This window comes from Chrysemys picta, chromosome 1, assembly GCF_011386835.1.
Source record: "Chrysemys picta bellii isolate R12L10 chromosome 1, ASM1138683v2, whole genome shotgun sequence".
Taxonomy (NCBI): domain Eukaryota; kingdom Metazoa; phylum Chordata; order Testudines; family Emydidae; genus Chrysemys; species Chrysemys picta.
The window spans coordinates 143,090,345-143,114,044 of NC_088791.1; the positions used below are offsets into that span (position 1 = coordinate 143,090,345).

General features: G+C 48.3%; 1 protein-coding gene across 1 annotated transcript; it reads right to left on the reverse strand.

Moving 5' to 3' along the window:
* Positions 1-10,677: 10,677 nt before the first annotated feature.
* C1S (complement C1s) lies at positions 10,678-22,425 on the reverse strand. The gene is made up of 12 exons (XM_005312033.5): positions 22,272-22,425; positions 21,696-21,765; positions 21,067-21,271; positions 20,140-20,317; positions 19,681-19,806; positions 18,450-18,649; positions 17,971-18,124; positions 17,660-17,775; positions 17,069-17,147; positions 16,667-16,804; positions 14,906-14,980; positions 10,678-12,013 (listed from the first exon to the last, which is right to left on the reverse strand). The coding sequence occupies exons 2-12, from the start codon at positions 21,713-21,715 to the stop codon at positions 11,211-11,213; spliced, it is 2,094 nt and encodes a 697-aa protein (XP_005312090.1). The 5' UTR covers positions 21,716-21,765; positions 22,272-22,425; the 3' UTR covers positions 10,678-11,210.
* Between the last annotated feature and the right edge of the window lie 1,275 nt (positions 22,426-23,700).

Genomic DNA, 23,700 nt, shown 5'->3' on the forward strand with positions numbered 1-23,700 from the left:
CTAACCGCAAGTCTCACAAGCAATCTCCTTAGACACTCCAGTTTCCCAGTATTACCACCAGTGCCACTCGTTATGGGGACAAATGGTTATGAAAACCAATACCCCAGTAAAAGAAAAAGGTTCTCCTGATCCCAAAGGACCAAGCCCCAGACCCAGGTCAATATACAAATCAGATCTTACCCACAAATCACGCTGTTGCCAATCCTTTAGAATCTAAAATCTAAAGGTTTATTCATCAAAGGAAAAAGATAGAGATGAGAGTTAGAATTGGTTAAATGGAATCAATTACATACAGTAATGGCAAAGTTCTTGGTTCAGGCTTGCAGCAGCAATGGAATAAACTGCAGGTTCAAATCAAGTCTCTGGAATACATCCCCCGCTGGGATGGGTCCTCAGTCCTTTGTTCAAAGCTTCAGCTTGTAGCAAAGTTCCTCCAGAGGTATGAAGCAGGATTGAAGACAAGATGGAGATGAGGCATCAGCCTTATATAGTCTTTTCCAGGTGTAAGAACACCTTTGTTCTTACTGTGGAAAATTACAGCAAAATGGAGTCTGGAGTCACATGGGCAAGTTCCTGCATACTTTGCTGAGTCTCAAGGCATATTTGCCTTCTCTCAATGGGTCCATTATATAGCTGATGGTCCTTAATGGGCCATCAAGCAGGCTAGGCAGAGCTAACACCAGTTTGTCTGGGATGTCACCCAGCAGCATAGCATAAGTTTGAAATACAGACAGTATGAGCCAATATTTATAACTTCAACTACAAAATTGATACACACATATAGACAGCATAATCATAACCAGTAAACCATAACCTTGTCTTCGACACCCCATTTGACCCCCTTTATACAAGATTTGCATGCCACTACAGGACCTTGGTTGCAACAATGATCTATATGGTCCCAGATTATATCAATAACGTCACACCCTCCCATTATACTGAGGCATTGGGGTATTAGTACTGACTCAGATGGGGAGAGCACCCCTAAAGCATTGTGTGTATTCCCTGGAGATCTCCCATCTAAGTACTGATCCAGCCTACACCTGCTTACATTGAAAAATCTAATGGCCTGGCTTACCCATAGTCATAGAGTTTAAGCCCTGAAGGGACCACCAGATCTTCTGGTGTGATCTCCTGCACATCACCGGCCAAAACCCCACCCAGTTACCCCCTCTTTCAGTCCAATAACCCAGATTAGATTAAAATATTTCAGACGTCAAGAGACTAAACTATGGTAAGCAACAAGCAGAGAATAGGAGAGACCAAGGTGCTACCAATGCCTGAGGCCTACACTGTCAGGGAACTGACTAGGTGACATATACACAGCTGATTCCAGCAAGTGACCCACGTCCCATACTGCAGACCCCGTTCCCCCCCAGGAGAAAATTCCTTCCCGGCCCCACATATGATGATCAGTTAGAGACACTGAGCATGTGAGTCAGAACCTGCCAGCCAAGCACCTGAAAGACCTTGTACCAACTCAGAGCATTGGCCCACCCTGTCTGGTGTCGCATATCTTGCCATGATCCTCTCTGATGCTTCAGAATAAGGAGACAAAAACAAAACAGAATACATCAGGGAAAAATCCTTCCTGACAAAATTTCCTTCCTGCCCCCCAACAGCTATTTTCTGCACCCTTGTTCTTGTGCTGCTGAGTGTCTCTGGTGACAGTCTCATAACCATGTTGATGTTCTCCAGTCCCAGTTCCCTCTTTCCTCCTCTAATTCTGCCATCTTCTTAGCCAAACGTCCCTACTTCTCCTCCTTTATCAAATCCTTGCTGCCTCTTCACCACCTTGGTCTCCTTCCTCAGATCCTCCCTATCCTGTTCCCTCCTCCCTTTTCTTGCTGATGTCCTCAAAGAAAAAAATCATAGATTCCAAGGCCAGAAGGGACAATTGTGATAATCTAGTCTGACCTCCTGTAGAACATGGACCATAGAACTTGTTTTGAACAAGAGCCTAATCAATAAGATCTAGGATGAACTCCCTACTTCCCAGTACACTTTCCTCCTCCTCTGTCACACACTGAGACATACTTCCTGCTGTCCTCCTCTAGCCCCTCTTCCATTCCTGCCCAAGTGACCCTCCTAACTCCCTCACCCTCCCTCACCCTCCTTCTCAATCTCTCTCAGCATGTGCCTTTCCCTCCGAGTACAAATATGCTTTGATCTCCCTATCTTATAAAAACCCACAATGTTGTAGCTCCAGGCTAGCTGCGCCTCTGTCCCCTCATGTGGTCTCTTCTGAGTGCTCCCCCTCCAGGTCTTAGGTCTCGAGTCTTCACCTCTCTAGGGTGGAATCCTGCGTTTCTCCCACTCTTAGATCAGTGTCCCAGGCTTTGGGTATCAGCTGTGCTTCTCTCCAACAAGTGCTACTTGACTTGGTATCTGCAGTTCTTTCCTCCAGGAGCTTGTGACCAGCCATGAATACAGTGACCCCAGACAGCCTTCTTAGAGTATGGTTTAATCGGAAGTGTAGGACCACAGCATAACAGGAGAAAAGGATTAAAACAACAAAAAGCCCACATACATCTCTATCTTACCTAAACCTTATGTAAGGGGACTGTTGCCCCCTTACTAACATTCAGTGGGGGTGTTTTGGTTGACTAGCTCCCAGCACTAAAAGGGGAAGGGTCAATGGCAAATCAGGAGCCTGAGACTGACAGTCCCCAGGAACAATGGGGAGATGCCAATGCTCCAGATCAGCCTGATTGACAGGGCAGGCAGGCTAATCAGAGAGTCAGGAGGCCAGGGGGTCCCGTCCTCCATGTGAACTGGAATTGTCTGGGTCAGACAGAGTGGGGCCGAGCTAAGGAGAGAGCAGGGGCCCGAGCTAAGTTACTGGAAGCAGAGCTGCAGCCCCAAAAGCCAGAGCACAGCTCAGAGAGAGCAGACCTGCCTTGGGAGGAGAGCTGCAGCAACCAGAGCCAGAGGGGCCAGACAACCAGCCGGGAAGCAGGTCAGAGGTGGGAGCAGAGTCACAGAAGCAGCCTGCAGAGCAGACCTGTCCTGGGGGCAGAGCTGTAGCAACCAGAACCAGAGAAGCAGCCCAGGGAACTGAAGGCAGAGCAGCAGCTGCAGCCGTGCTGAGGCAGTGTGGAGCTGGAGCTGGAGCGGTCTGGAGCTGGGTGCGGTGAGCAGCTGGGGAGAGGAGAGGGACCCTGGGCAATGGGCCCAGCACAGGGAGACGCCTCAGCCAAGAGGCTCTGCAGGCCAGGCTTGGAAGGGGATCATAACCCCAACCGGGCATGGGCGACGCTGGGAAAAAGGGTCCTGCCACCTAGAGCCTGAGAGCGTGTGGCCACCACCAGAGCAAGTGTCCAACCCGCAACATCCCTGCAGCACAGCCAGGGCCTGAGAAGGAGCCTGGGACCTACAAGAAACAGACTGTGAACTGCCCTGACGTTCCAGAGACACTGTTTGTGATGTTCCCTGCCACAGAGCAGGGTGATGTGTTTTCCTTTAACCTTTCCCATTTTTCCTCATTCTTTTTTAAAATTGTTAATTAAACAACTTGTATTTGCTTTAAATTGTATGAAATGATCAGTGGGTCAGGGAGGTGCCCAGTGCAGAGAGAGTACCCCGGTGTGGGGACACCCTAGCCCCTGTCCTGGGTGACCACAGCAGGGTTGGGGGTCGAGCCCCCCAGGAATCCTGAGACCAGCCTTGTCGGGGTTTACGAGGACTCTGCCAGACAGGAGAGTGGAAGGGGAGTCCTCAAGGGCAGGGAGGCCTCTGGGTAAAGGAAGTGGGAGCGAGGACTCAGATCCTTTCGCTAGCCCACTTCACCGGGGTAGTGCAGAAGCCAGGAAAGTTCCCCACAATAGCGGGACCATTCCCCTGCTTACATAAGGTAGGTCTCACTTTTCCCAGATACCCTAGCCTCTGGAGACTGGGCTTCAGTCTACTGTCAGCGGTCTCTGCTTCTCTCCAAAGAGTGGAGGATTGTCAAGCTCTGTGCGAGGGGCCCCAGGAGGACAGCATAGAGGAGGAGATGCAACCTGCCCTTTATGAAGCCATCCCAGGTAGTGTTGGAGGCAGTGAAGGGTGCTGTGTTGCTGGAAGTGCCATCCTTCCTGCTCTGGACACATGCCATCTCCCAACATCCTGGCCTGTCTTTCTGACATTTCTTCCTGTCCAGTTGTCATCTTAATCTCAACTTGACCAAAACTCACTCTTTCTCCCCCCACTCTCCCTTTCTGTCCCCTTTCTCCATCACCACGGACAGCCTCACCATCCTCCCAGTCATTGAGGCCTGTAAGTAGGGTGACCGGATATCCTGGTTTTATAGGGACAGTCCCGATATTTGGGGCTTTTTCTTATATAGGTTCCTATTACCCCCCCACACCCTGTCCCAATTTTTCACCCTTGCTATCTGGTCACCCTACCTGTAAGCCAGGATCCATCTTTGAATTACCCCTTTCACTGGACCCACATGTTCAGGTCATTTTTAATCCGGCCCCTTTTTCTCAAACAACATCTCTAAAATCCGGGCTGTCCTCTCTGTCCCAATGGCCAAAACTCTCGCCCCCCCTCCCCATTTACACCTTGACTATGGTGGCCTCTTCTTCTCCAGCCTCCTTTCAAGTCTGTTAAGATTGTTGCTGTTAAAACCTCCCCGTCAGACACAAACCCCTTGGCTTTCCCAGTAAGGCCCTTTGTGAGTTAACTCTGCCCTGCCTGGCTGATCTAGTGAGACTGATCCCCACGGTCACTTTGCCAGTATTCCCACCACCACTAGTCAGTTTCTCCCTTTATCCCTGCATGCTCCCTCCCACACAGCCCCCTGTGCATGGGGAAAATACCCAGGTAAAATCCAAACAGCCACTGCCTCATTCTCCTCCAGTCCCCTCACCCATGCCATGAGGCCTCCCAAACCCAGCCTGCTGATCACAGCCAGGCAGGTGACAAGCTGTGGCAGTCTCTTTTCCCATCCTTCCCTTCTCCTGTCCTCCCCCTCCCCCCACAACCTTCTAACCCCACTGAGAAAGCTCCTTGGAGCTAGCAAACTGAGCCAGTTCTTCCCCAGGCTCACTGTTTGTCTGTTGTAGCCCCATCGCCCACCCTTCGTCGGCTTCTGCCTTTAGATCATAAGCCTGTCAGGGCAGGGAGTTGTAGAGAAACAGGCCCCTCAGGCTAATGATGGCCAGTCCCTTGGCTGCGGGATGCAGCGCCTTTCCTTCCCCTTCTGAGAGCCCTTCAGGTCTCTGTCCCGTTCATCTTCTGAAGATCCTCTGCCATGGGAAAGGGTCTGAGACATGAACAGGGCAGGGCTGATAAACATATTGATGCTAATTATAATATTTGCCCTCTCTCTAGGACAGAGGTGGGCAAACTACGGCCCTCGGGCCACATCCGGCTAGCCCAGGCCCCTCCCCCGCTATTCCTCCTCCCCCGCAGCCTCAACTCACTGTGCCGCTGGCGCAGTGCTCTGGGCAGTGGGGCTGCGAGCTCCTGGGGCAGCGCAGCTGCAGAGCCTGGCCTGACCCGGTGCTCTCTGCTGCACAGTGGCATGGCTGGCTCCAGCCGGGCGGCGTGGCTGTAGTGCCGCCAGCCACCGGTGCTCCAGGCAGCACAGTAAGGGAGCAGGGGGGGTTGGATAGAGAGCAGGGGAGTTTGGGGTGGTGGTCAGGGGGTGGGGGGGAGGGGTATATAGGGGGCGGGGCAGTCAGAGGGCGGGGAACGGGGAAGTCAGGAAGGGCGGGGGGTTGGATGGGGCAGTCAGAGGCACGGGTTCCAGGGGCGGTCAGAGGACAGGGAGAAGGGGTGGTTGGATGGGGCAGGGATCCTGGGCGGGCAGTCAGGAATGAGAGGAGGGGTTGGATGGGGCAGTGGGGGGCAGTCAGGGGTGGAGGTTCTGGGGACAGGGAGTGGGGGCAGGATGAGGCAGGGGTCCCGGGGGGACCATCAGGGAACAGGGGGGGTTGGATGGGGCAGGAGTCCGGGGGGGCTATCAGGGGGCAAGAAGCAGTGGGAGTCGGATAGGGGGCGGGGCCGGGCCACTCCTGGCTGTTTCTGAAACCTGATGTGGCCCTCAGGCCAAAAAGTTTGCCCGCCCCTGCTCTAGGAGCTGAGTCCCCTATTTGTTTTGAAGGATGGTAGAGGGGAATGAGGGCACACAGAGCCCTCTGCATGGGGGAAGTGGGGAACCTTGATATGGGGGAAATGGGGCACACACAGGGCCTCTGGCATGGAGAGGGGAAGAGTGGAGGACACTGGTATGGAGGTTTAGGGGGTATGGGTCAAGAGAGAATGGGGAGCACGTAGAGATCCCACGGGGGGAGGAGAATGGGGGAATGGAGGGAAGCATGGAGTGTGTGCAATGCACTCAGCCTAAAGAAACTACAAACCATGCAACTTCTTACAATCTTAAAGCACTTGACAAATGCTAATGAGAGAAGCCTCCTATAAGTGTCCCTCAAGTTACATGTGGAGAAACTGAGGCACAGAAAGATGAAGTGACTTGCCCAAAAGTCACATAGGAAATGTGGGTCCAAGCTGGAAATAGAATCCCTAGCCCCCCCAGTACCTCCTCATATTCTCACCCGCTGTCCTGGCCCATTCAACTCCACCTATTTCTGTTTTTCTGTTTCCCCTTCTTTCTTCTGAATTGCTGCAACATTTTGTCCTCCTGGCCTTCCTGTTTGTGTAGCGGCCTGTACTGTATTCAGGACAGCAAAAGTCCAACTCAGCCTGTGACAGAAACATTTTTTTCCACACAAAAGGGAGACAGAGAATGAATTAGTCCAAACCAAAAGGTCTGCTGATACTACCCAAGGGCTCTTTAGAGATTATGAGGGGTAAACAATGGGAGAATGGCATCAGAACTTCATGAAACGATATTGATGTGTTGGAAATCAGGCCTAATTGGTGGACAAAATAATGAGGGGATGGGCTATCCACTTATCACCCTCTTTTTGGGTTCTTTAAAAAGATATTTGGGGGGGGGCAATCAAAACAGGGGGATGGGTGGATTGAAAGGTATGAGCTTCACCATTCTGGCTGCCACCCTCGCTCTCCACCTTCTCCTGGGACCCCGGAATCCACCATGCCATTGTTAAGCTGTCATCGTCCTGGTCCTGAAAGGTGTCCTAACCACACCAGGCCACAGAAAGGGAATTGATCACTTCGCCACCTCACCAGCTTCAGCTAAGTCCTGAACAACACCTGGAATGTGACTCTTGGTTGCCTCCTGTCCCTCCCTCCCTCAGATGTCCTTTTCCTTGGCCATCTGATTTTTTTTCCCTTTCCTATCACTCTCGTTTTGCCTTCTGTTTACTAACAGACTGGCTTAGCTGGCCAAGACTGTCTCTTTCGCAACACTGCTGTGAATGCGTGACCAGAGAGGCAGCTAAAAGCAATGTCTTAAACAGCTTGATGCTGGTATAAGTTTGTCAAGTCTTGTCCCGGCTAATAAAACCATATACCATGCCTGTTTTCTCCAGTAGTGAGGTTGCAAGTGAGTGTCAACACCAGAAACAGAAACTGCATTTTCTATCTTTGGTGTTCTTTTCTGTCCTCTTTTGGGTGTGTTTGTCTTGTTTTGGCTTAAAGGAAACAGGATCAGACTTCAACAACAGCAATAATGTCAGCTGCAGCTAGGGTAATAATAATTAATAAGCAGTACTGATCTACATTCGCCAAGGGTATTTCTTGCTGCTTTTTGCAGCACTCAGCAACTCATGATCTTATTGTACAGAGATTAAAAAAAAAAGGGATGTCCCTTGAAAAAAGGGACTGTTGGCAACCCTTTTCTCCCCACAAATGACAGTTTCTCTTTTCCCCACAAAGGACAGTTAGAATCATAGAATATCAGAGTTGGAAGGGACCTCAAGAGGTCATCTAGTCCAACCCCCTGCTCAAAGCGGGACCAATTCCCAGCTAAATCATCCCAGCCAGGGCTTTGTCAAGCCGGGCCTTAAAAACCTCCAAGGAAGGAGACTCCACCACCTCCCTAGGTAACGCATTCCAGTGTTTCACCACCCTCCTAGTGAAATAGTTTTTCCTGATATCCAACCTGGACCTCCCCCACTGCAACTTGAGACCATTGCTCCTTGTTCTGTCATCTGCCACCACTGAGAACAGCCGAGCTCCATCCTCTTTGGAACCCCCCTTCAGGTAGTTGAAGGCTGCTATCAAATCCCCCCTCATTCTTCTCTTCTGGAGACTAAACAATCCCAGTTCCCTCAGCCTCTCCTCATAAGTCATGTGCTCCAGACCCCTAATCATTTTTGTTGCCCTCCGCTGGACTCTTTCCAATTTTTCCACATCCTTCTTGTAGTGTGGGGCCCAAAACTGGACACAGTATTCCAGTTAATACCATCTAAGGACAGTCTGACATGGGGGGTTCCTATGAAACCTTCCTACAGCAAAAGAGAAAGGGAGGAAGAGATATTGTTAAAATGAAAGCTTCATTTAGTATTTTACATTTGAAATGCTTTAACTGTTTTTCCTTCTTTTTCTGTATCTTTAATAAAAGGTTATACAGATTTTTAATGGTGGTTGTTGCCATGGAATTAAGCAGTCCAAGGGCTCTATATTCAAAACCCCAAACAATGTTTAACTGTTTAGTGTAGTACAATAACCAAGCCATGATAACACATTTGACTCTCTGGTCCATTTTATTCCATGAAAATTAACATAATATATATGGAGATATACTAATCTCATAGTACTGGAAGGGACCCTGAAAGGTTATCAAGTCCAGCCTCTTGCCTTCACTAGCAAGACCAAGTACTGATTTTTTTCCCCAGATCTCTAAGTGGCCCCCTCAAGGATTGAACTCACAACCCTAGATTTAGCAGGCCAATACTCAAACCACTGAGCTATCCCTCCCCCCAGTACATAATACTTCCCAGTACCCATAGGAAACAATCTCTCCAACAAGGGCCCAATGAAGAACAGAGGGATGCTGCTTGGCTGAAGTGGAGAGAAGAGACTAGAGTTTCCTGGGGAATAAAGAAATATCTTTGTTTAATGTGGGTATCCCCATTTCCATAGCTTCCAAAGGATCAGTGTTTCCCAAATTGAACTCTGCAGAGCTGCTTCTGCTGAAGTAGCCATCAAACATCAGACACTCAGGCTTTCTGCTAACCTAGATCTGCCTATTTTGAGGACTTCCAGTGGTTTTTTCAACTGCCCTCCAAAGCCCTTTCTGATAAAGAGGCCTGTCATAAACATACAGATAAGGGTAGCATAAAATCCCTCTTTGCCCTGTAAAGGGTTAATTCCTCTTTTACCTGAAAAGGGTTAAGAAGCTCAGATAAACTGGGTGGCACCTGACCAAAAGGACCAATAAGGGGAGAAGATACTTTCAAATCTCTGGGGGAAGGTTTTTTTGTCTGTATCTGCTGGAGTCAACAAGGAACCAAGGCAGGGAAAATACATCTCCCTAAGCCATATCTAAGCTAAGCATCTAATATTGCAGAAATAGTAAGTAATAGCAAAGAAATGTGTTAGGTTATCTTTTGTTTTAGCTTGTGAATTTTCCCTGTGCTAAGAGGGAGGTTTATCCCTGTTTTTGTAACTTTAAAGTTTTGCCTAGAGGGGAAATCTTTGTGTTTTTGAAACTTTTGTTATTCTGTAAAGTACTTACCATCCTGATTTTACAGGTGATTCTTTTACCTTTTCTTTAATTAACATTCTTCTTTTAAGAACCTGATTGATTTTTTCATTGTTCTTAAGATCCCAGGGTTTGGGTCTGTGTTCACCTGTTACCTATTCGTGAGGATATTATTCTCAAACCTTCCCCAGGAAAGGGGGTGCAGGACATGGGGGAATATTTTGGGGGAATAGGACTCCAAGTGGTCCTTTCCCTGATTCTTTGTCTAAATCACTTGGTGGTGGCAGCATACTGTTCAAGGCAAGGTGGAATTTGTGCCTTGGGAAAATTTTTAACCTAAGCTGGTAAAAATAAACGTAGGGGGTCTTTCATGCGGGTCCCCACATCTGTACCCCAGAGTTCAGAGTGGGGAAGGAACCCTGACAAGGCCCAGTTCTGAAAGCAGGCCCTCAGGTGGGGCCTGTCCAAGCCTGAATGCAAAGGTAGTGTTGGGACTCAAGGGCCCAGACCTGAGCAGAGTATCCAGGTGGTGTCTCCCCAAGAGCCATACAGAGAGGTGTTATCCCCTCGTTGCTCCAGGACATGAAGCCTCAGAGATTGAGGACCCCAGAGCAGAGCACAGTAACTCTGGTGATGTCTCCTCAGAGCCACATAGAGAGGAACTATTCCCTCACTACTCCAGAACATGTATGGAAAATTCAGGACTGGGAGTAGCATGCTGGAAAGGAAGGTGTCTGTGAGACACTGATGATTGATAAGTACATCTCTGATGTAAGTCCACTGACCTCCCTGGACTTTGTGTATGTTGCACAATATGACTAAGTTTGAAAATCTGGCCCTGAGGCAGGTGAATGCGAGACGAGTCACTCCCCTCAGCTTGATTCCTAGACCTGGATCTGTGAAACAACCACTTCTCCTTGACAGCAGCTGCCAGTGAGGATCCAGCCAGTACAGCTGTGGCTCATATAAAGGTCCCAGATGCTGCAGTGAGGTAGCATGAACCACAGCTTTTAAATGGCCTACAGCTATTAGCATGGGAGTGAGGGGGGAGATGGATCACTTTAGTTGGGAACCTAGGTCTAGTCTGAGAAGAAAGGAGACTGCACACACAGGGAGGTGATTTGGTGATCCTTTAATACAGTTAGATATTGTAAGTGATACAGAGAATACGTGAGTCGGAAGTCAGTGAGCCTCTATTGTCCCAGTGAGGAGAAGGAGCAGCCCCTTGTCTATTGGTTGGCCAAGCTCTGAACCTAGTCCTTGTGGACCAGCAATTGCCCTCTATTGTCCCCACTGATGGGTTTCAGCCTCAGAGCTATCATGCAGATGGGGCATGGCTAGCTTCTCTCTGAAAACCAAGGAATTTGAGCAAAGAATGTGATGGGTAAACGTAAAAGGGGGCCTCTTTACCCAGCATGCTCTCTGTTCCTGCCCTGGCAATTCCAGTGGAGGAAGGAAGAGAGATGCCCCTCCCTGATGTAGTTACAATGGAATAGATAACCCATTGTTTCTGACTCCCTACTCTGGCACAGCCACAATGCAGTTGGTCTGTTGCACAAAGAGTAGATGGGATCAAAGGGCAGCCAATCTGCTGGGACATGTGACCTCAACACCTGGTGAGATGGCAGTGCCTTAGGGTGAGAAGGATCTATTTGTGTGATCCCTCTGCCGCCTTGTATCGGCTCATGGTCCCCAAGATCCAGTCCCGGTAGCGCTGCACTCTGGTGTAAAGGCCATATGTGCCACACCGTGGTCCCCAGGAGACCAGGCCACCCACATAGTACTGTGTGTCATTGTGGGGGTCTTTGATGGCATAGGCTCCGCCACTGTCCCCGGAACAGCTGTCCTTTGTGCCATCTCCAGCACAGACCATGTTGTCAGTGAATTGGAAAGTGGTGGGATCAGCAGGTGGCTTCGGCTTAACACTACGGCATTGTGCCATGTCCACCACGGGGATCTGCGCCTTCATGAGATGGTAAACTCTGTTTCGGTCCTCTGTCCGGCCCCAGCCAGATATGTAGCCCAGTCTGCCTTTCTCCAGCTCATATTCAGGAGAACCACCAGGGAGGCAGAGTGGTGAGATCTTGGGGCCCATCTTCACAGGCGCCGTCAGCCTCAGCAGTGCAATGTCATTATCAAAATTTGTCCGAGCTTCTGGGTTTACCACCTTTGTCCAGTTAGGGTGAATGAACACTTCTTCTTCAAACAGCTGTATGGGCTCCTCCCTCTGGAGTTGTTGGTTGATGTTGGTCACCCCAGCATACATTGTGGGCTTGCTATTTGAATCATCCAGCACATGAGCTGCAGTCAGCACCCAGAGGTCCGAAATAAGTACCCCCCCTCCCCGTGGGTTTTGGAATAAGACCTGCCAGGGGAAGTTGCCTGGCTTAGCACGGGTGCCCCCAAAAATCCTCTGCTGCTCCTGGATGGGTGTACTGGGGATCCCACAGACTAGAAGGGAAATAAAAATGGGAGAATTACCACTTGCTAGTAGGGTGGTTGTCTGTGCATCACTAAAAACCCCATAGTCCCCTCTCTCCTGACTCCTTGACATCACCCTGGTTCAGAGTAACCTCTTTCCATGGCATTTGTATGTCAAATAATCTGCATCCAAAGTTTACAGAAAAGAAAAACTAAGGAACGGGGTTGTCAAACGATTAAAAAAATAATCACAATTACTTGTGAGTTTAATCACACTGTTAAACAATAATAGAATACCAATTTAAATATATTATAAATATTTTGGATGTTTTTCTACATTTTCAATATATTGATTTCAATTACACCTCAGAATACAAAGTGTACACTGCTCACTTTATATTATTTTTTATTACAAATATTTTGCACTGTAAAAAAAAGAAATAGTATTTGTCAATTCATCTCATACAAGTACTGTAATGCAATCTCTTTATCATGAAAAGGCAGCTTACAAATGTAGAATTTTTTTACATAACTGCACTCAAAACCAAAACAATGTAAAACTTTAGAGCCAGAAGTCCACTCAGTCCTACTTCTTGTTCAGCCAATCGCTAAGACAAACAAGTTTATTTACATTTACAGGAGATAATGCTGCCTGCTTCTTATTTACAATATCACCTGAAAGTGAGAACAGGCGTTTGCATGACGTTGTTGTAATATAAAGTGAGCACTGTACACTTTGAATATATTTGAAAATGTAGAAAACATCCAAAAATATTTATTATAAATTTAAATTGGTATTCTATTATTGTTTAACAGTGTGATTAAAAGTGCAATTTAATGCAACAATTTTTTTAAATCTCATTAATTTGTTTTGCGTTAATTGCTTGAGTTAAATGCGATTAATTGACAGCCCATACTAAGCAAATTTGGAAATAAAAAGTTTAACTTCAGTGAAGTATAAAAATGCCCATCCTTAAATTGTTCCCATTGCTGTTGAAGTCATATTGGTTGAAGAAGAACTCAGCGTAGCTCAAAAGCTTGTATCTTCCACCAACAAAAGTGGGTCCTCACCCACCTTGTCTCCTATGCATCAAATTCTAATGTAAGAAATCAAGAAATTCATTGTTAAAGTCACCCAAACAGGCTCAGTTCTGCCCTTTTATTACTGCCAAACTCATATCGTCCATCCACTGTACCAATCATTCTTGTTTTGCAATATATTCCCTTAAGACGAAGGATTTCGGTAAAGGCCGTAGAAAGAATTAAATCAGACAAACCCACTCTTCTGGAGAGTTTATACATGGACTCTGAATAGTCTGAAGCATAATGCACTGGTTTTACACATAGTTGTTTTTGATTTTTTGCCATCACACTCTTCTCTGCTCGTGGTGTGTAAATCCTATAGTGTAGGGGCATTGGTTAGGAGGGTCACAGACAACGAGTCTCATGGATGCAGTGAAGCTGTTAGTTCTTTGAGGATAAAGTTGTCTGTGAGATTCAGCTTATTCAGTGATAATACAAGGGCCCACACATAAGGCTTCTCACATTATCATAGTAATGCATCTGTGACATGCATCTGACGAAGTGAGTGTTCACCCACGAAAGCTTATGCTCCAATACGTCTGTTAGTCTATAGGTGCCACAGGACTCTGTCACATTATCGTAATCTGTGAAGTCTGTGACTTTCCATCTTTTGTGGATTTTATTCAATTACAGTTAATGTCCCTAGTTTAGAATGTTAGGTTGTACAATTGCCAGGCTACAGTTTCAAACTTCACTGAAACTTAATTCATTGTTCTGTCATGGAATTTCCTTAGTTTTATTTTTTAAAACATGTTTCAGGAGTTTCCCTTTCACAGGAGTCTATGCAGACATTGCAAAGTTCATGTCACAGAGTGGGCTGGCCCTTTCAGGGGGGCTAGCTTAGCCCCACCAGTGCCTAGTTATCCACCTCCCAGATGGTGAGTTTGAGCTGGACCTGGTGGTTGGTTCAGGTGAACAGGGGTCATATACCTGTAGCCACGAGGTGGTGCTTCCTATCAGAGGGAGCCTGCTGAATGAGTCACAGGTGAGAGACCTACAGAAGACCCAGAGAGCACTAGGGAAGAAGCTCTCCATACTAGCTAGAGGGAAAGGCCTGGCTGGAGCTAACTGTAGCAAGGGGCAGGAGCAACTCCCCCTTAAGGGGCAGATAGAGGCCCTGAGAATGGATATTCAAGGTAGTCTGGCCAGGAGAGCATGGATGAGTATTGAAGAGAGTTAACATTTATGCTTTCCTAGGGGTCTAGGCTGGGCTTTCCAGCGAAGGTGGGTGAAGTCCCCTGTCTATTGCCTTGCTCCAACAGCACATAATGGACTGCTGAGCCCAGGAGGGGGCTACAAAAGAAGCTACATCCAAGAGAGGGTGAAAAGTTTATGTGGCCTGGTAAGGATGCACCTGACTAAATTGGGGAAGACCCAGCATGAGGTTGCTGGACATCTGTTTTGTTTTTTAGACTTTTTTTGTTTACCTGCTGGAAAGGGATGAATTTTAATTTGTCTGAAGGGCTAAAACATGAGACCCAGCATAGCCAATAGTAGGGAAACTGAGGCGGCAGCAGGGTCCAATACTGGCTGCGGTGAGACCCTGTTCTGGTTCACTAGAAGACCGGTAGAGCTTATGTACTTCCCAGCTTCCTTCTGCTGCCCCCTCTGATCTTTCTCAGGAACCCATCGATCTCAGAAACACCCAATCTAATGTTACTCAAATTACCCAGTCAAATTCTACCCTGGAAAAGGAACCAACCATTTTTCAGGCAGATTGGTTCAGCTTTCTTTAAATTAGAGAGAAGTGGTGGAGAGAGAACTGACTTTTAATGGCGATTGGGTCTCCACAAAACAAACACACACACACACACACACACACAAAGTTCTTTGTGATACCTGGGACACATGCTGGAAGCTCTGTTCCCATCTCTTTGCTCACCCATTTCCCACTGGCTGAACACCGATAAACCCCTTGGAAAACACAGAAGCATGGAAAGGATTTCAGTACCAAACATCATGAGAATGTGACTAACAACTCCGGGGAACTGGTTTTCTTAGATTCTGTGGCCAGAAGGGATGACTGTGATCACCTAGTCTGATCTCCTGCAAAATACAGGGCACAGGACTTCCCTTAATTTATTAATTCCTGTGTGAGCTAGAGCAGGTCTTTTAGAAAAACATCCAATCTTGATTTCAAAATGGCCAGTGATGGAGAATTTACAATGGCCCTTGGTCAGTTTTTCCAATGGATTAGTTACTCACCCTGTTAAAAATTTGCCTTATTTCCAATATGAATTTGTCTAGTTTCAATTTCCAGCCATCGGATTTTGCTTTACCTTTGTATGCGAGACTAAAGAGTCTATTATCAAATTTCTGTTCCCCATGTAGGTACTTATACACTGAGATCAAGTCACCCGTTAACCTTCTCTTTGTTAAGTTAAATAGATTGAACTCCTTGAGTCTAACACTATAAGGTGTGTTTTCCAAACTTTTAATCATTCTCATAGCTCTTCTCTGAACCTTCTCCAATTTATCAGCATCTTTAATGAATTAGGGACACAGAACTGGACCCAGTATTCCAGCAGTGGCCATATCAGTGCCAAATACAGAGGTAATATAATCTTCCTACAGCTATTCAATATTCCCATTTATACATCCAAGGATCGCATTAGCTCTTTTGGCCACAGCGTCACACTGGGAGTTCACAATTATCCACCACGACCCCCAAGTCTCTTTCAGGATCATGGCTTTCTAGGCTAGAATCCCCCATCCTACAAATATGGCCTACATTCTTTATTTCTAGATGCGTACATTTATATTTGGCTGTACTAAAATGTTAAAACAAACTGTTTGCTTGTGCCCAGTTTACCAACCAAGCCAGATCTCTCTGTATCGGTGACCTGTCCTTTTCATTATTTACCACTGCCCCAATTTTTGTGTCATCTGCAAACTTTATCAGTGACAATTTAATGTTTTCTTCCAGCTCATTGATAAAAACCTAAAAAGCCTAGGGCCAAGAACCAATGCCTGTGGGACTCCACTGGAAACACACCTGCTCCATGACACTTCCCCATTTACAATTACATTTTGAGACCTATCAGTTAGCCAGTTTTTAAAATAGTTAATGTGTGGGAAGGGAGAGATTACTGTGCAAAGGTGACAGACTGACAGTGAGTACAGCCTGGTAAGCAGCAGAGCGAGCTCCCCCTCACACAGACACAGAACCCCTGCCAATGTGCCTCAGCCCCTACCCTGGCAGGGAGTATGGTCTCTGTCCCATTAAATCCTTAGTCTCTGTCACTGGCAGCTTCAGAAGAGAGGTCATCAGTGTCAGTTGTGTGATGGGATTTTTGGTGGTTTGGGTACCTAGGAGCTAGACTGAGAGCTCACTAACACAATGCAAACAAACCACCAAACTCAGACACCATGGCAGTGGCCATTGAACAGGACCATCGGCTACAAGCCCACCCAATTAGGGGATTTTATCTGGGCGAGACTGGGCTACACCAACAAGTACAGTCTTCCCTAGGAATATAGTCCCAGCCTCAGCCCCATGAGGGTATCTTACTGGGGGCAGTCAGAATACAGCAATTGGATGATGCTCTTTCTTGGGCCTTTAATTACGGGCAGAGGCCACCGTGGCTATGGAATGCCTACCGTCCCCTCTGGTTTGCAGGGTATAATATGGTTTTTCGCAGCCATAGCAGATACTGGCTCCGTACTGAGTCTCCTCAAATCCTGACTGGTAGGTGGCTCTGCCATTGTCAATAGTGTCAGGCACACCACAGTCCACAGCTGCAGAGAAAAACAGAAAGGACGGTTATCAAAGGGGCATCCCCACCCAACAATCCATTTACACTGTCTGACTAAGAACCACTGCAACTCCTCATTCGTCACTGGTCATCACTGCACTAGGCAGGCTCAGAGCCCATTCCTCATCCCCCTGTGGGTCACCCATTCCCCCACATCTAAGGACAGATTGAAACTAATGCCCTAATGCTGAAAGGCCCATATCCCATTTCCAGATCTCCTACAGCCATAGAGGAAAGGGACACTTACGGACACATTTGTGGTGCAAGTTGCTCCATTCTCCATTACTCTGGCAGCTGGAGTGAAAGGCTGCTAGGCTGCCTTGTTGCTGAGTGAAAGAAGAATGTGTGTCAGTTACTGAGAGTGAAATGTAACCGAATTAAGCTCCCCCATGGAGGGATTTCACTGAGATGTAGGGATATCTGCGGAGCAGTCAGGTATAGAGGGAGGCAGAGTACTAGGTTAGACAAGGCGATTGGTCTGACCTGGTCTGGAGTGGGGCGGAAGGTGTGACGTCATGGGGATATCCAGGCCCAATGGTCTGAGTCAGCCATAGCAATTTTCTGTTTCAAGATCAGTGAGGGCATCCAGAACCACTGCAGAGCTGTTGGGGAAGGGGTCCCCATTTGTTCAAGTGGTTCTGTGCTAAAATCTGCACACAACATATTCTCTCCCTGTCAGGCTTTTAGAAACTGACCTTCTGCTTCCATGGTGGGTAGGGAGGAAGGAGAAGGTGCTTCAGAGTGCCTGGGAGAGATACTTAGAGGTCAACAGGGTTCTCAGGACATCTGAGGGGAAGGGATTGTAGAACCCCATTGCAGGGCTGGATGGGCAGCTTACCGTCACAACCTCATAACCTTTCATGCAGGTCACCTTCACGTAGTCCTTGAAGATGTAGTTGTCCTTTAGGGGGTCAAGAATAGAGTTTGGGGTGACACGCTGGGGACAGGGTATTGCTTTGGGGAGGAAAGAGGATATCAGTGACTGATCAGTTTGAGACTCACTCTCTCTTTTCCCACCTTTCTCTCTTTGACTCCCAGCCAGCAATCCCCCTTTCACCCAAGCAACAGGCATCAACTTAGCCAAACCATCTATCCATCCTCTCTGTCTCAGAGCAGCAAAGTGAGCATTTTCCAAGGGTATTTACTCACGGTCCCCGAAGTAGTGCATTTTCCAGCCTCTCTTTTGTGCTGTTTTGTCTGTTTGGAAGATAATATCAAGAATATTGCTCCTGGTTTTAATTTCTGGAGGCCCTGGGAATTTGTTGCCACAATAGGGACCAAAATGTTGTTTTCCATCTGTGAACTGGGAAAATAATAAACAAGAAGCAATGACAAATTGGAAGAGAAGAGTACGAGAGAGAAAAAATGACAGAGACAGAGTCAAGGGATGGGGGATCTTAACAGGGATATACAGATGGGATTAAGGTTGAGCAAGGAGAGGGGGCACTGAATGTGAGGGGAAGGAAATCTCTGGGGGGGGACACATCTGGGATTAGGGATGAGCAGGGAGAGGGGAACCCTGAGTGTGAGGGGAAGGGAATCTCTAGGGGGACATAGCTGAGATCAGGGGTGAGCAGGGTAAAGGGACCCCAGTCAGAGAGATCTCCTGTCTGTACCCCACCACCTACTGTTAAGCTGTCGGGGCAGTTCCCTTCTGAGTCGGCTGGTTCTATATCAAAGTCCCCACTCTTGATGTTCAGCACCACACGGTAGCCTGGCTCCAGGACCACACGGTATTCACAGCTCAAGCTCTCAGGGTACAGGTTGGGGTAGTTGGGGCTGGAGATTTCCCCTGACAGTTCAGTGAATACACTCCCACTGCAGTTCACTATGGTTGAGGAAGGAACATGGACAGGGAGGTCAGAAAGGGAAATGAGGGGAGAGCCTCCACCGTCCAATCCTCCTTCAGTGTCCTGTAACCTGCATTAATCATGTTGAGATATTGCATCAGCCAGAAATGAGAATCTCCCCTTGGTGGACCAGGAGAGGATTGTTCTCCCATCCACTTTCTGGGGACCCCATTTCCTAGTGTCCTTAGCAGTGGCGCTCTGGGTCCTTCTGGGGAGACAACTGCACAGATCCCCCCGGAATGGGGGATGGCTCCTGAGCACCTGTCCTTTGGTTCAATATCACCCCCATTTCTCCTAGTTCTCCCCTTTCAGCCTTCCAGAAACAATCCCCCTTCATCTCTGATTAGTGCCCCTTGCACACCTGCAGACAGTGTTTGTGTTACACAACCAACAAGGGCTTTGCCTAGCTGGCGGGATTTAGCTCTTTGAATGTACTCCTCTGATTCCCTGTGCATTTTGGGCTCCTCTCTGAGCTCCCTCAGTTTGTCACTCTTTTCCTACAATTAAGGATCCCATTGCTGCCTACAGTACCCCAGGTGGGATCTCCCCAGAGCTCTATGGAGAAGGACTGTCCCTCTCCGTTCTGGGAGGTGAGGCCTCTGAGACTGAGTCCCCTGCAGCTGAGCACAGTATCCCGGTGGGATACTATATTGATACTTTCCTGCTCCAGGATACCTCCATTTATGCAACCCCAAAAATTGCACTGGCCTCGCTGGAAGCCAAAACACTTTGCAAACTTCTGATTTACTTGTCTCTGTAGTTCTTTATTGCCTCCTATTGTTTAGTACCATTCCCCCCATTCAGACGGTGAATCATTTTGCTATTCCCATTCTATATCCCGTTGGTTTATTGTCCTGTATTCCCTGTTTATTGCACCTCCTTCCCGTTTACCATCCCCTGTGCATTTCCTTAACAGCCAGACCACCGATGGAGAAGTTCCTCCCAGTTCAGTATCTGTGGTGCCTACATCACCTCCTGCTTTTGGGAGCAGCAGGTGTGAGGCTCTTACCTCCACACGTCTTCTGATCCTCATGCAGGAAGTACTCTGGGGGACAGGAACAAAAGTAACCACCAATGTAGTTATTGCAATAGTGGCTGCAGGCATCCTCCATGAAATCCATGCACTCATTCACATCTGCAAGGAGTAAAGGGAGACCAGAGTGAGCCAAGCATGAGAGAGGAAACTGGGGGAAGATATCAGGTTACGATTAGGGAGTGGGGTAGACAGGGCACTGATGCCAAGCAGGGGAGGTCTCTAGAGTAGAAGCACTGAAGCAGAGTGCTGACTGGCTCTGCTGTGGAGAAGCTCACTCTGATGGGGTCTCTCCCAGTTGGACAGTGATGGTACAGCACTGTGAGGAAGACCTTGGTGCAAAAGCCCCTCCCTCCTGCCAGTCCCTGGACACTGCTGTGCAGAAGCTCATGTCCACAGGACACTCCAGAGACTTGGAGGCAGGCCCAGCCTTACCCACTGCAACATAATAGGCACTGAAACCAGTGAAACGCTCCTCATTGGAAAAGTCTGACTGGAAAGTCACAGTCAGGGTGTTATAAGGGACATAGAATTCCTCCAGGATTGGGGAACCACGGTCTCTGCTGCGCTTTCGCCCACAGAGCAGGCCCTCGACATGGTCACCGGACAGGATCTGCAGAGGACAGACAGAGAAGTCTTGTCTCACTAAAGAAATTTGTTGTTATCAACGTTTGAGCCCCTTGGCACAATAGCAACATGCCCCATGTCTACACCCAAGCTCCCCGAGCAGCTTGTTATTGTGCAACCAGTTACACTGCATAATTTATGGTTGTTCAGAGGTTAACTTTGAGTCATTTCAGGCTTACGTGTTTGGGTGCCAGTGTGAAGGTCAATGGCACTCATAGCTAAAATAGCCTTTGCACAACTAGGGTTCATTGACTGAGGATGTGACTGGAAGGGGGACATTAAAAGCAGTTGGGAGGGCATTTCTAATGGAGACAATGTGGAAGGGAAATTGGGGACGGGTGAGAGTGGACACTCGGCTGGCAAACTACCGGAGGCTCAGTGGCTGAGACAGCTGTGGAACGGAGCTGGTAGCTCTGCATATAACCCTCTAGTGAGAACAGGTGATGAGAGGGCATTGAAACTGAATTGGTTTAAACAGTGCTAGTGCAGATGCCAGGCAAAACTCAATTGATTCAGCGATGGCTAGTGTGAATGCACTGAATCATTTGTGCTTCAATGAGTTCAACACCAGGAGGGGCCGGTAGGTCCCCTATTCCAGTCCTGGGCTCCCATACAAAGCTCTGCCGATGACCTTCAGTTCTTCCCCACAGGCCCCACTGAGCTCTGCTGCTGCTCCTTAGTCCTGCCCCACAATCCCCTCTGTTCCCCTGAGTGGGGGTGGATGGGGTACTGTACCTTCACAGAGTCATACTCGCAGTCCTGGGATGGCTCTATGTCTAGGTGGGTGAAATAGAGGCGGATGCCATACCCTGGGGGCACACTGATTTCCCAGGACTCCTTCACATCATTGGGGTACCCCTGAGGGTAGTTAGGGGACAGGATCTCGCCGTACATGGGGGCTGCATCAGCCCAGGCCAGGAGGCAACAGAGGATGAGCCACCTGAGAGAGGGAAGAGGAAGGCAATGTTACAGGAGTGTTCTATGTCTGATTATATATAAATAGTTAATAGAAAAGTGCCAGTGGGTGGCTCTGAATATTAATATGTAGCATAGTTCCAGAGTTTTGCAGTAGCAATCAGACTTGCTGTTGTACACTGAGAATAGCTCCCTCTTGCATCTCTTTACATGGAGCTCTTGCCAGGTGAGACATGGGCACTGATTCCATTCCCAGACCTAATCTCCCACTTCCTGGCTGCTGGGAGTGCTACAGGGGCTGGGTCCAGCACCGCCTGGTGGTTAGTCCCTGCAGGGGAGCTAGGTCCCATTCCCTGTTTCCATCCCTTGCTCCCTGGGAGCTGGGAGAGCTGCATTGTTCATTAAATTATTAATAAGCCAAAGCTCCCCTTCTATACCCAGCAACTCACCACTTCTGCAAAAGTTCCATCCTGTGTCCTTCCTGAAAAGCCTCAGCTTCTGGACTTTGGAGTTACAGGACTGGGACAAAAACAACAGCGCTGATTAGTGTTTTCTCTGTGTGTGCGTGCTTGGTGGGCAGGACAACAGCTTCAATGTCCCAACTCATGGGGAACATGCCAAAGCAACTTTAGTTCCTATGCCTGGAGAGGAAGCTGTACCTCTCATCCAAACAACAGCACCTCCTGCACTATAGCACCTCAGCACCATAGTGGGGTGTAGGGGTCAGTACTGACTCAGAGTGGAGAGCACCCCTATGAGTCACACACACCCAATCACACAGCATCCTCAAGCACCAGGCTAGGGTATTTGGATCAGTACTGACTCAAGCCAGAAAGTGCTCCCTGCTGAGTCACCCACCCTACAGCACAGAATCCCCTATACTATACTGGAGTCTGGGGACCGTGCCCCCAACTGCTTTCCGCTGTACCACACAGATTAACCCCTTTCTAATCCAAGCAACCCAAACAATAGCAATTGGGAATGTTGTCCATGCCCATTTCTAATGTTAGTTTTGGAGATTTTACCTTCTCTCTCCGTCTTTGCCTCTGTTTCTCTCTCCCTGTCCCGTCTCTCTTTTTTTCTGTCTCCAGACCACATCCCAGTCAGTGATGTGGGGGATTGACAGGGAAGGGTCTGAGCCTTTTCTCACAGTGCTGTAGCACCCCCTGCCTGTAGAATGTGGCTCCCTGCATCTCCTTCTCAGATAAAGCTTTTTCACGTCCTAAGCTCCCATCCAGGGGAATTTCCAGAGCCTGTTTCACAATCCCCTTGGCTGAGTCCGTGGGGTGGGAGCATGTGGATCTAGGCTGGGTTAGCACATGCTGGTTTTCGGGGAAATCAGGTGACTTTTGGGAAGAGGGAGGGCAAGGGAAATTCCAGCTGGAAGGAATTAATCTCTGACACACACACACACACACACACACACATCCCACTCGCGGGAGGCTGGCAGTGAAGGTCAGAGGATTTGGAGAAGGAGGAGCCCTGATGAGAAGTCGTCAATAAAGGCCTTAAGTGTTAAGGAAAGATGCTGGCCCCTCAGCTCCAGACAGTAATAGAGCAGCCACCACAACCACACTGCCCCCTGTTAAAGTGCCTCACCATGACCCCTTCGAAGGAGAAAGGAGATTCAGTCTCTGCGGCCCATTCTCTCCTGGGTCTCTCTGCTTGAGGGCCAGTTAGTGTCAGTTGTTCTGCTGGTTTTTGCAGTGTGACCCCTTGCCATGTTAGGAAGTGGGCTGAGAGCCCACAAACTTGTTTCACATGCAGCAACCCACCAATTGACAATGAGATTCAACGTGGGGCCATCATCACAGTCAGCCTGGGTCATGTTAGAACTGGGACCCTAGAGAAGTTTCATATCCTATTCCCAGACATTCCCCCTAAACCAGACAGATTGAGGCTGGATTGGAGCCTGTGGCCTAGGGATGAAAGGACACTTATCTCTTTCCTCAACCTCCCACCCCCGAGCCAGCCAAACCTCCAATCCTGGTGCTGGATTGGAAAGGATGCCCTTACAGGTTCCAACTCCCATTCCTACTCTTAGCAGTGAAGTTATACATCTGAGGGCTTCACTCAAAGCGAGTATCAGAGGGGTAGCCGTGTTAGTCTAAATCTGTAAAAAGCAACAGAGGGTCCTGTGGCACCTTTGAGACTAACAGAAGTACTGGGAGCATAAGCTTTCGTGGGTAAGAACCTCACTTCTTCAGATGCAAGACATGAAGATGCAAGACTCATGAAGAAGTGAGGTTCTTACCCACGAAAGCTTATGCTCCCAGTACTTCTGTTAGTCTCAAAGGTGCCACAGGACCCTCTAAAAAAAGAAGAACAGGAGGACTTGTGGCACCTTAGAGACTAACAAATTTATTAGAGCATAAGCTTTCGTGGACTACAGCCCACTTCTTCGGATGCATAGGACCCTCTGTTACTCAAAGCGAGTGAGTTTCAGGTAGACAT

Bases quoted from the DNA above. Each gene is read 5' to 3' on its own strand.
- C1S (XM_005312033.5), bottom strand. From the start codon at position 21,715: ATGGAACTTTTGCAGAAGTG. The intron at 17,148-17,659 runs GTAAGCTGCCCA...TCTTTCACTCAG, and splicing joins AAGGTTATGAGGTTGTGACG to CAACAAGGCAGCCTAGCAGC. The intron at 14,981-16,666 runs GTAGGCATTCCA...GTGTTTTCCAAG, and splicing joins CCTGCAAACCAGAGGGGACG to GGGTTTATCGGTGTTCAGCC.